At 37.9% G+C, this 12770-nt stretch overlaps 1 protein-coding gene and 1 long non-coding RNA gene across 2 annotated transcripts in view; both read left to right on the top strand.

Annotated features, from left to right (window-relative positions):
- The first annotated feature begins 3830 nt into the window (after positions 1-3830).
- Positions 3831-12770, top strand: part of LOC117800734 — a 17590-nt gene continuing 8650 nt past the window's right edge. The window contains exons 1-2 of the long non-coding RNA XR_004623156.1: positions 3831-4456; positions 11482-11590. This is a non-coding gene — a long non-coding RNA (uncharacterized LOC117800734). The remainder of the gene's footprint in view (positions 4457-11481; positions 11591-12770) is intronic.
- Positions 4450-5832, top strand: LOC105235218 (olfactory receptor 11H6-like). The gene is given in 2 exon segments (XM_034653294.1): positions 4450-5126; positions 5129-5832. Coding segments are annotated over 2 exon segments (615 nt in total). The 5' UTR covers positions 4450-5002; the 3' UTR covers positions 5620-5832.

Below are 12770 nucleotides of genomic sequence, written 5' to 3' on the forward strand. Positions count from 1 at the left end.
TTTTTATTTATTTATTTGACAGAGATAGAGACAGCCAGTGAGAGAGGGAACACAAGCAGGGGGAGTGGGAGAGGAAGAAGCAGGCTCATAGCAGAGGAGCCTGATGTGGGGCTCGATCCCATAACACCGGATCACGCCCTGAGCCGAAGGCAGACGCTTAACCGCTGTGCCACCCAGGCGCCCCAGGTCTCTGACTCTTCTGAGAGGTGGCGGTGACTTCCTTGAGCCTGGCCTCCAGATATTCTGTTAGATCCTAGCTAACTGCCTACTCCAACAATTATTTCAGACTTTCTATGTAGATAATCATGTCATCTGTGAAAAATGATAGTTTTATGTCTTCCTTTCCAATCTGTACACATTTTCTTTTCTTGTCTTACTGCATTAACAAGGACTTCCAGTACAATGTTGATAAGGAGTGGTGAGAGGAGATGTCTTTGCTAGGATCAGTTGATCCTAGTGGAAAACTTAGTTTCTCACAATTAAGTGTGATGTTAGCTAACTAGCTAGCTAGCTTTCTTTCTTTCTGTTGTGAAAGCTTTCGTAAACAGGTTTTCTGATACAGTTCTGTCTCCCTCTCCCACAGGTTCTCCTAGCTATGTTCATTTAGATTTAAATTTTTTGTTTACATATTTTGTTTTTCAGAAAAGGTAGAGTATAAATATACACATATATATTTATGCATGCATTTTTTCTTTCATATATGTGAGAAATTAAAAAACAGAATAACAGAAATATTTCTTCCAGAGAAAATTTTCCCTTCTTTTGTGTTAAACTTCATGCAAAAGGGGAAGACTCTCATTTATTGGATATTTATCACATAGTACGCATTTTACAGACATTGTCATTTAGTTTTCTCAACTGTATCAGGATAGAACGAATATATTTATAGTTAAATATCTGGGGCTTAATGAGGTTAAATAGTATATCAAGGATCATATAGTGGAGTATATGACAGAGCTATAATACAAAGAGAGGTCAGTCTGAGACATGATCCAATGCTCTTTTTATACAGCACAACATATTAATGCATTTAGCATTCTTTGTCAGTAGTAATTAGGACCATTTAATCCCCAATAAATAAGATTATACTTGCTATTTACCTTATTATTACTACTTTCTCACTTTTCATTAAAATAAAATGAGGGCGTACTTTTTTTTTTAAATGAGGGAGCACTTAACAAATCTCTTTCTCATGAGGAAAATGCAAATCGAAACCACAGTGACAAATGGCCTCACATTTGTTAGAATGGCTATCAAAAAGACAAGAAATAAGTGCTGGTGGGAATGTGAAGAAAAAGAACCTTTGTACACTATTGTGGGAATGTAAATTAGTATAGCTACTATGGAAAACAGTATGGAGTTTCCTCAAAAAAAATTAATAAGAGAACTACCATATAATCCAGCAATTCCTCTTCTGGGTATATATCCGATGGAAGTGAAATCCCTATGTACAAGAGATATCTGTACTCCTGTTTAAATGCATCATTATTTACAAAGGCCAGAAAGTGGAAGCAACCTAAATGTCTATCAGTGGATGAAAGGATAAAGAAAATGTAGTGTGTATATAGTAGTGGAATATTATTCAGCCATAAAAAAGATGGAAATCTTGCCATTTGCAACAACATGGATGAAACTGGAGGGCATTATGCTAAGTAAAATGGATCAGACTGAGAAAGATACATTCCTCTTAACCTCATTTATATGTGGAGTCTAAAATCAAATCAAAACAAAACAAAAATCCTAAAACCAAGCTCATAGATAAAGAAGACTGATGGTTGCCAGAGGTGAGGGATAGGGGTGGGTGAAATAGGTGAAGGGGGTCAAAAGGTACGAATTTCCAGTTGTATAATAAATAAGTCCTGGGGATGTAATGTGCAGCATGGTGACTATTGTTAATAATACTGTATTGCATATTTGAAAACTGCTAAGTAAGAGAGTAGATCTTAAAAGTTCTTACCACAAGAAAAATATTTTGTAATTATGTATGGTGATGGATGTTAATTAGACTTATTGTAGTGATCGTTTTGCAATATATAAAAGTATCAAATTATTGTGTTCTACACTTGAACCTAAAATAATGTATTGTGTCAACAACACCTAAAAAGAAAGAAAACGAAGGGGACCCAAAGTTTCAGACACTTCTCTTAACAATGTCTTGCTTAAAAGAAGCCAAGAAAATTTCAGCATTCATAGCAGCTTTTCGGCACATCTGCTAAAAATAGTTGGAAATAAAATAGAGGACTAGAATGGGAGGTACCTTCTAGAACTTTGACATTGCATCACATACCCCATGGTCTTTGCTCCTGAGACCTGTCCAGCATGAAATGGAATTTACTTATCAGTGTACCACTAGAAACACAGACCTGACTTAAGAGAGCCTGTTACCAGAGAAAGGGAATAACCTTTTTCAAACCATGGAGTGAGCCAACAGGAATGAGAATGAGAACTCTGATGCCATAACTATGATATTGACAGTTAAGACTTCAAAACTCAAAAAATGAATAAAGTTGAATATAAAGGAATAAGAAGATAAAAAGCCTGTATTCCAGCTAAGCTGGCAATGCTATAGAGATTGCACCGTCATAAGAGTAACCTGTCTATACAACAAAATAAGCACCTGCTTTAAGAATAGTGTGAGAGTATCTGATCACCATGGGGGAAACTGAGTCCCAAAGGCCAATCAAGGGGTTCCAGAGGGAACATATCCTGAGGATATAACTGACAATCTTCTCTCATAAATTCTCACTTTTGGAATTCATAGGAGATTTATCCTTTAGGAGCAATTGGACACAGATTTCAGAGAAACATAGATAGGTCTCTGTTGTGCAAGTGTGCCAGTTTCTCTCTAAATTAGTATCATGTGTACAGCAATGTAAGCACCCTCTCTGGGCTGCTCTCTGCCAAGGAGGCCATGCCCTCCATCGTGCTTACCTTCTGCTACAGTAAAAACAGGAGATTGCAGGTCAGACCTGCCAGATCTTTAAGAAGGTAGGTTCAGAAGACATGCAAGCATAGGATAGCTCTTAAGTGTGCCTTTTAGATCTGCCTTCTTTTATGTGTTTGTGGAAATAATAGCACCTCATCTTACATGAATTAGAATGTGAGGAGATTAATCTTTACAACTGAAGGGCTGGCAGTCAGGAAATGAGAGAGATGAGGATGAGGAAGTATGGAAAGTCCATCCTTATTAACCAGGAGGTGCATCCAGTCTGAACAAGTTCTTTGGGGGAAATAGCATGTTAGTGAAGTGACGTCTGGAAATGACTGACAAAGCGGCTCTGAGGAGCAGGGCAGATAAAACTTCAGATCTCTCCGATTTTAGCCGAGTGTGGCTCTGCCACAGAGCCGATGATCAGGCATTGTGAGGAGGGAGAATAACCTGACCGAGCACTGTTGGGTGGTGGGTTCACTCCCACATGGCTTACAAAGCCCTTGCAAACCTCATACATATTAACCAACAAATACTTCCTCCTTTTACACCTCTTTCCTCGTGGTTTCTTTCACTTCTGGGTTTCTCTGAATTCCTGCTATGGAGGAATTGCTCACAGCTTGCTTTTGCCAAACATGATCTAGTCACAGACCCAAGAGGAGCCTTACGGAGAAGTGTGGTGTAGAAAATTCTGAATTATTCTGAACCCTTGTGTCACTAATTGCAATCATCAAGATCATCCTCCAAGCTATGGCATTATGCAATCTGGAAAGTAATGCATTTTATAACGATTACATTAATAAATATTCTTAGTTAGACTTTTATTGAAAGTGTCTGGATCTGTATTCTGTGCTTGTATTTTTCTGAATAAGTATCATCACTCAATCATGTCAGTTGGGTCATTTAGGCCCAAATGATGACTGTCCCTCACTAATGGAGCGGCTCTTAAAATAAATTAATAAATTAAGACCAAACTATTAACAACAGAATTGTAGGCAATTTCATAGGCTTTGTTTTGCTTTTCTCACCATGGAAATCACACAACATCTAAATCTAACTCAGAGAAGGAAGTTTCCACAAAGATTCTCCTTCAACTGTCCGAAACAATGCCAAACTTCCACACCTAGAGTAGGATGAGGGTGACAGGGGGGTGAGGAAGTAGATGGGGAATCTTTGTCCAGGGGGAAAGTTTATGGCTGCCACCACTGTTCTTTGTTTCCAGAGGCCTCTGCTTGGCACTATTTGACGTTTGGGAGTCTCTGCCTCTATCCATAAGCCAGAAGATTAGAGGCCTTTCTAGGACACTTTGTGACACTTCAGGCAAAACCCTCAAAAATCCTTAAATAATACACTAGATACATTGCTCAGTTTTTCTACCTATTAGTAGAGATGTAATGTAGACCCACGTTTTACAGAAGTATTTTAATTCAACAGGTAGAAGACGGAACTGATATGAAACCTATTATGTACGTGTCTGGGAGTTCAAATTTTTATTAACAAACCGTGATGAATACTGAAGAATGGATGGTATGTTTGATGCTTTTTGTCTCAGTTGTCAGATGACCTTAAGACACCATCACTTACAATTCAACTCCCATCCAGATTAACAGTGAAATGCATAAAGATTTCGGTGTGTCATTACCTTTCTTCCTTTCTGATGCCTAACATTTGCATCTCTAATTCCAAAGATCTAAGTAATTGAAATTCTGTGTCCAATATCAAGGGTCTATATCTCCTAATCTATAGATAAAAATACATGATTTTCATACCTACTTACATTCGTGAGTACTGTCATTAACCTTTTTCATGCTGCTTATCACATAACATCCTGTCTTTTACTGTGAGAAAATTCTGAAAGAGAAACGCGAGAATACAAAGATTCACAGTCTGATCATACCAACCACTCTCCAAAGGTCATAGACTTCAGCAGTATAGTTATGTTATTTATTTAATGGAATAATAGAATCTGAGGGAGTTAGGGATCTCCAAAAAGGAAATAATCCTGAAGATGATAGTTTAAGGCCATCTTTGTCATTGTCACTTTTCTTCTCCATCCCTTAGGAAGCCATTTATATGTCAGGAGTCAGCACAGTGACTGAATTCCTACTCCTGAGTTTTCCGTGCTCCAGGGAGGTTCAGGTCCTCCTCTTTATGCTGTTCTTTCTGTCCTACATTCTGACACTGATGGGGAACGGGGCCATTGTGCAGTGAAGCTGGATTGCAGGCTTCACACCCCCATGTACATTCTGCTGGCCAACTTCTCACTCCTGGAGATCTGTTATGTCAACACGACTGTTCCCAATACGTTAAAGAACTTCCTATCTGAGACCAAAACCATCTCTTTCACAGCTTGCTTCTTCCAGTTCTACTTCTTCTTCTCCATGGGCACCACGGAGACCCTCTTACTGCCCCTTATGGCTTTTGATCAGTATGTGGCCATCTGCCAGCCTCTCCATTATCCTATCATCATGAACAGCCATCTCTGCATGAACCTGGTGGCCCTGTGCTGGGTCACAGCTTTCCTCTGCTATCTGATCCCTATCTACTTTATCACACAACTCCCCTTTTGTGGCCCCAACACCATTGACCACTTTGTCTGTGACCCTGGTCCTCTTCTGGCCCTGTCCTGCATCCCTGCCCCTGGAATTGAGCTTTCCTGTTCTATATTGAGCTCTCTTATTGTCTTCTGATTCTGCTTTTTGTTTTTTATGCATTTGTGTTTTTAAATTTTGCAGAGAAGTGAGATCATATATTTGTCTTTCTCTGTCAAGTTAAAACCCTATTACATATAAGATAAATTCATTTTTTTAGCTTTGTTTTTTTTCTTTAAATGTTATTTTAATTGTAGTTAGTTGACATGTAGTGTAATATTCATTTCATGACTAGAATTTAGTGGTTTGTCACTTACATACAACACCCAGTGCTCATCACAAGTGCCCTACTTAATGCCCATCACCCATTTAGCCCATCCCCAGCGCACCTCCCTCCATCAACTCTCAGTTTGTTCTCTATCATTAAGAGTCTCTTATGGTTTCTTTTTTTCTTTTTCTTTTTTTTACAATAATATTTTTTATTATGTTAGTCACCATACGGTACATCCCTGGTTTTTGATGTAAAGTTCGATGATTCATTAATTGCGTATAACATTAAGAGTCTCTTATGGTTTCTTCTCTCTCTCCCTCTCTCTTTTTCCCTTCCCCTTTGTTCATCTGTTTTTTTTTCTCTTAAATTCCACATGTGAGTGAAATCATATGGTATTTGTCTTTCTCTGACTTATTTTGCTTAACATAATACACTCTAACTTCATCCACATTGTTGCAAATGGCAAGATTTCATTCTTTTTTATTCATTTTAAGAAGTATTTTATTTATTTGAGAGAGAGAGCATTCCCTCAGAGGGAGAAGCAGACTCCCCACTAAGCTGGGAGCCCAAGAGAGGGCTGGATCCCAGGACCTTGAAATCATGATTTGAGCCAAGGCAGACACTTAACCGAGGCACCCAGTTATATTCTCAGGTGACTGAGTTTATAGTGCATAGTAGGCATTTATTGAATGAAATAGTGGTTGAGTACATTTCAGACTTGCCATATTATCACCCAAAAGCTAATCTACTGAGTTCATGAACTATCACTGAGCACCCAATCTGAGCATCATCAGACAGTCTTAGTGACTCTGACCAAATGTGTAGCAAGGTCACATTTAAACCTGTGGCCTACTAATCCCTTCTTGCCTCATATCCCTGTCCTGTGTCAGTGCCCATTCTAAATATAAGCCTCCTTAGTCATTTGCTCTTTTATACTTTCAAATCTATAATCACCACTCTGCTTAATACTTCTTATGCCATCGTTTCCTTTATAAGAGCTCCCTCCCCCTTTTGTATGTTTCTTGGTGCACGGCTCCACTCTTGACATTTGCCAAAGCCAGAAACCTGAGGATCATTCAAGACATTTTCTAATTCTGTCACCTCCCATAGGCAGGCAGCCACCATATCCTGTTGATTTTCCCTACCAAATGTTTTTCAAACCCATCCCAAGCACATAGGAGATCAATGTAAATGCTTTCTTTGTTTGGATGGGCCAGTATTGGAGTGGAGCTGCTCTACATGTAACCTAGAGAGAAAAATGGGCCAGTGCTATATAACTCAGCAGTCGTCTTATCTCATTGTACTTAAAGGAAAATAAATAACACGACATTGATTTAGGATCAAATACCATACGCCATACTGTGTGCTCTTGAGCAAGGTTAACACCTATTTTTCAGAGCTCGTGTGCAGATACTGTTGAATATGTATGCCTGGTACAGTTCCTGGAATATATTAGACCTGAAAACATTCATAGCTCTTGTTAATACTACCAACAAATATGATTACAAAGTAACTAGGATAATTTTTTAGCGTAATCATTTTTTAAAAATAATTTTTATTTTGTTATATTAGTCACCCACCATACAGTACATCCCCAGTTTTTGATGCAATGTTCCATGATTCATTATTTGCATATAACACCCGGTGCACCATGCAATACGTGCCCTCCTTAATACCCATCACCAGCCTATCCCAATCCCCCACCCCCCTCTGAAGCCCTCAGTTTGTTTCCCAGAGTCCACAGTCTCTCATGGTTCATTCCGCCTTCTGTTTACCCGCCTTTCTTCCCTTCCTTCTCCTACCGATCTTCCTATTTCTTTTGTTCCATAAATGAGTGAAACCATATGACAATTGTCTTTCTCTGCTTGACTTATTTCACTTAGCATTATCTCCTCCAGTGCTGTCTATGTTGCTGCAAATGTTGTGTAATCGTTCTTTCTGATGGCTGAGTGAAAAAAATATTAAATGAACCGAAGAAACATTAAAAAGTCATTGTTTCCGTGTATCACACAGCAGAGCTATGGGTAGCTCTCTTTGTTTGCTCAAATTTATTTTACTGACTTTCTTATATATTCTGTCACTTAAAAACATAGAGCTTCATCCGATATAAAGGAAGAAGACATTAAAACATGGTAGTGTTAATAATTCAAGATGTAGAAAATAAATGGTTAAAGGAAGGGCATTACGTTAATTGAGATGTACATAAGAGTGTGTCTATTTTTTGTGCCAGGACTGTACTGGTTGTTTTTGTTTTTGTTTTTCAGAGAGAGAGAGAGGGAGGGAGAGGAGGGGAAGAGGGAGAGAGAGTGAATCTTGAGCAGATTCCATGCCTAGCATGGAGCCCAATGTAGAGCTCGATCTCATGACCTTGAGATCATGACCTGAGCTGAAATCAAGAGTTGAACACTTAACCCACTGAGCCACTCAGGCAGCCCTCTGCCAGTACTGTACCGTTTCGATTACTACAGCTTTGTGGTATATCTTGGAATTGGGAATTGTGATACCTCAAGCTTTGTTCTTCTTTCTTAGGATTGCTTTGGATATTTGGAGTCTTTTGTGATTCCATACAAACTTTAGGATTATTTGTTCTAGTTCTGTGAAAAATGCTGTTTTTGTTTTGATAGAGATTGAATCTATAGATTGCTTTGAGTAGTATGGACATTTTAACAATATTAATTCTTCCAAACGTGAGCATAGAATATCTTTCCATTTGTTTGTATCATCTTCAATTTTTTTCATGAAAGTTTTATAATTTTCAGACTACAGATCTTTCACATTCTTAGTGGTGTTTTATTTCTAGGTATTTTATTCTTTTTGGTGTAACTGTAATTGGGATTGTTTTCTTAATTTCCCTATTACTTCATTAATAGTATATAGAAACACAATTGATTTCTCAGTATTAATTTTGTGTCCTGAAAATCTATTGAATTCATTTGTTCTTTTTTTTCATGTATCATAATTCATTGTATCTATATCTTAATTTTGGAAAAAAGATTACTCCAAAATCACAAATTTAAACATCACCTTCTCCAAACATAGCAACCTCTTATTTCCATCCAAATACTGTATAATTATTACAATTCTTTTTTTATTTTTTATTTTTTTAAAAGATTTTATTTATTCGACAGAGATAGAGACAGCCAGCGAGAGAGGGAACACAAGCAGGGGGAGTGGGAGAGGAAGAAGCAGGCTCATAGCAGAAGAGCCTGATGTGGGGCTCGATCCCATAACGCCGGGATCACGCCCTGAGCCGAAGGCAGACACTTAACCGCTGTGCCACCCAGGCGCCCCTACAATTCTTTTTTTAAATTAATTTTTTATTTAAATGTGATTGATTAACATATAAAGTATTATTAGTTTACAAGGTAGAGGTCATTAACTCATCAGTGTTATATAACACCCAGTAGTCATTACATCACGTGCCTTTCTTAATGTCTGTCACCCAGTGACCCCATATCTTTACCTCCCCTCCCCTCCAGAAACCCTCAGTTTGTTTCCTATGATTAAGAACCTTTATGGTTTGTCTCTGAGTTCACTTATTCTAATAATTTTTTGGTGGAGTCTTTAGGGTTTTCAATGAATATTATGTCATCTGCAAATAGTGACAATTTATCTTTTCCTTACCAATATGGATGTCTTTTATTAGAAGCACTTTTGTTCTGTAACCTGAGGTGTACTTGCAAAAAGAAAATGCCCTATGAGGAGCTATGCTTAAATCTTCTTTCACGTGATACAAATCCATGCTTGCACACATGCTACTTCTCATGATCTTTCATAGTATTTAGTCTTTCCCCTATTATTGCACTTGTACCATTTAATAAAAAGAAAACACTTGCAATTTTATAATGCATCTCTACTATGAGACTGTGAGCCCTATGAGGGAAGAAAATGTCTCTTATGTACTTACATATCAAATTTATTTCCTGGTTCAATGTCTGGTATTTTATGTTCTCAACAACAAAAACAAGAGTATATAGTTGAACGAGAGGGAGGATGTCTAAATATAAATGTGATAAAGTAGTTACAGTTTGTCACAGGATATTTGTAGAAGCTCTAAGAGGGAAAAGACATTTATCATATTTTCTCTGAAGTGCCAAAAAGTCTGAGTGAAAATATGTTAAGATGTTTTTTGGACCCTACTTCAATTTTTTTTATTAATGAATAGGTTCCTCAGGACTCCTAGAATTGTTGGTGGGGGTAGGAGGAGTGGTTTTCTAAATATAATTGTTAGAAAATCTGCTTAAAAACAACAGTATTATTATTTTTAATTTTTTTATAATAATACAAACATATACCAAAGAATTTAAAGAGTTCAAAAGGGATATGAAGCAAACACCTCCTTTACTCTCTTGTTCCCCAGACACCAAATTCTCCTCATGTGAACCAACCTCTGTTATCAGTTTCTGGATCTCCTTCCCAGAGTCTATACATTTACATGAAAATTAGTTATACTTGGCTACTCACCTTGCTTTCTTCATTTAACAGTATGTTTTGGATGTCAACAATACTTCAATAATAATAATAAGTCCCAAAGCATAGTCTTGGAGATATTATATAACATTACATATAGAGCTACCTCACATTTTATAAGATCAAAGACAGTATTCCATTGTATGATGGAACCATAGCTTATTTAATTAGTCTTTTGTTAATAGGAACTGACATTTTCCTCAATATTTTGCTATGATAGCAATACTGTAATGTATATTCTCATACTTTCATCATTTCCCACATGTGTGAGAATATCTGTAGACTGAGTACCTTAAAGTTGGGTTGCTGGGTTACTGGGGGTATGTCTTCTAAATTTTGATTGAAGTTGCCTGATTGTCCTGTATAGAGCTTGTAAAATTTGTTCTCCCACAAGCAGGCATGAGGGAAGCCATTTCACCATCCTCAGCCACACAATGGTTATCAAGTTGCTTGATCTTTGTCACTCCAATGGGTTAAAAATGAGATACAGTTATAGGCTTATTCTACCTTTATCTTTTTATGAATGAGTGTTCTTTCCATATGCTTTTTAAAATTATGTTCAACTAGCCAACATATAGTACATCATTGGTTTTTGATGTAGTGTTCAACAATCATTAGTTGTGTATAATCCCCAGTGCTCATTAGAACACATGCCCTCCTTACTTTCCATATGTTTAAGAATCTTTTCTGAATGGGGCATCTGGGTGGTTTAGTTGGTTAAGCATCTGCTTCAGCTCAGGTCCTGATCCCAAGGTCTTGGAATGGATCCCCACATTGGGCTCCCTGCTCTGTGGGGAGTCTGCTTCTCCCCCTCCCTCTGCCTCCTGCTCCCCCTGCTTGAGGTCTCTCTCTCTCTGTCGAATAAATCAATAAAAATATTTAAATAAATTTTAAAAAAGAATCTTTTCTGCATGTTGTCTCTATCCTTTTGCTTATTTTCCTATTGGGGTATTGTTCTGTTATCTTACTGTTCGTAGAATTTTATGTATAGTAAGGAAACGAACATTGTTTAACTGGCAAATGATTGAGACTTCCTTAATTACTGATGGGAAAATAATTGAAGAGTCCTTAAGATAGAAATATAGGATTAGTTGGTAACAAAAAAGCAACTTCAGCTAGTAAAAAGGGTGGTGGATAAGAAATGTTTATTTTTTACCACTAAAGTTATTGTCCTCAACATGCCACTCCTGATTCCTAACCTTCATTCTCTTCATCTACAGATCAGGGTTGTTGAATTGGTGAAGACATTTCAATATTAAGATGACCTTTCATTTAGGACCTGGGAGGGAGTTCAAGGAGAACCAGTCAAGTGACTAATAGAACTCCTGGGTAAATATATTTACTGGTTTACAATTGCTGAGCACCTCCTATACAGAAAAAAAAAAAAGCCTAAATCTGTTCTCTGTGGTTCTGGTGTTACCTCTTACTTTACTGTAAGCAGGACTCCCCCGCTCCCACTTACTTTACTGTAAGCAGGACTCCCCCGCTCCCACTTCTCCTTGGGAATCTGGAGCTGCTTGCAATAAAACTTGTGTGTATGCCAGTCCCTATAATCACTTGTTTCTAATTTGTCCCTGCACTTTCGCATGGTTTTGCTACAAGATCATCTTTGGAAAGTGAAGGAACTGAGAAGCAACAGAAAAGAATTTCTGGTTTTGTCATGGCTAAGCAGCTTGTAGTAAACTAACCTTTCCACCAAAAGTAACCATAACATGTGGACAGAATACCTAATACAATCATTTGAAGGCACTGGAGAACACTCAACACAGGCAAGACTTCAGGGGTTACAATTCCAAGAAGGGAAGGACAAGGAAATGAGTTCTACATTCACCTTGGGTGCTTTTTCCTATGGATGTTTGACAGTTCCCTGGGTGGGGGCAGTATGGGGATATGGAGGCATGTGGGAAAGAATGAGGGGAAGGAAGAATAAAGTCTCAGCAGAAAGCAGGAATTTCACTGAACTAAGGAGGTAAAAGATATGGTGTTTGTGCATATGGCCCTTCTCTTCACTACGTCTGTATCTTTGGAGTAAATACCCAGTATTGCAATGGCTGGGTCATAGTGTAGCTCAATTTTTAACTTTTTAAGGGACCTCCACACTGTTCTCCAGAGTGGCTGTACCAACTTGCATTCCCACCAACAATGTAGGAGGGATCCCCTTTCTCCACATCCTCTCCAGCAATTGTTGTTTCTTACCTTGTCAATTTTTGCCATTCTAACTGGCGTAAGGTGGTATCTCAGTGTGGTTTTGATTTGAATTTCCCTGATGGCTAATGATTTTGAACATTTTTTCATGTGTCTGTTGGCCATTTGTATGTGATCATTGGAAAAGTGTCTGTTCATATCTTCTGCCCATTTTATGATTTATTTGTTTCTCACATATTGAGCTTGAGAAGTTCTTTGTAGATCTTGGATACCAGTCTTTTATCTGTAGTATAATTTGCAAATATTTTCTCCCATTCCGTGGGCTGCCTCTTAGTTTTTTTGACTGTTTCCTTGGCTGTGCAGA

Source organism: Ailuropoda melanoleuca, unplaced genomic scaffold (assembly GCF_002007445.2).
Source record: "Ailuropoda melanoleuca isolate Jingjing unplaced genomic scaffold, ASM200744v2 unplaced-scaffold7618, whole genome shotgun sequence".
Lineage (NCBI taxonomy): Eukaryota > Metazoa > Chordata > Mammalia > Carnivora > Ursidae > Ailuropoda > Ailuropoda melanoleuca.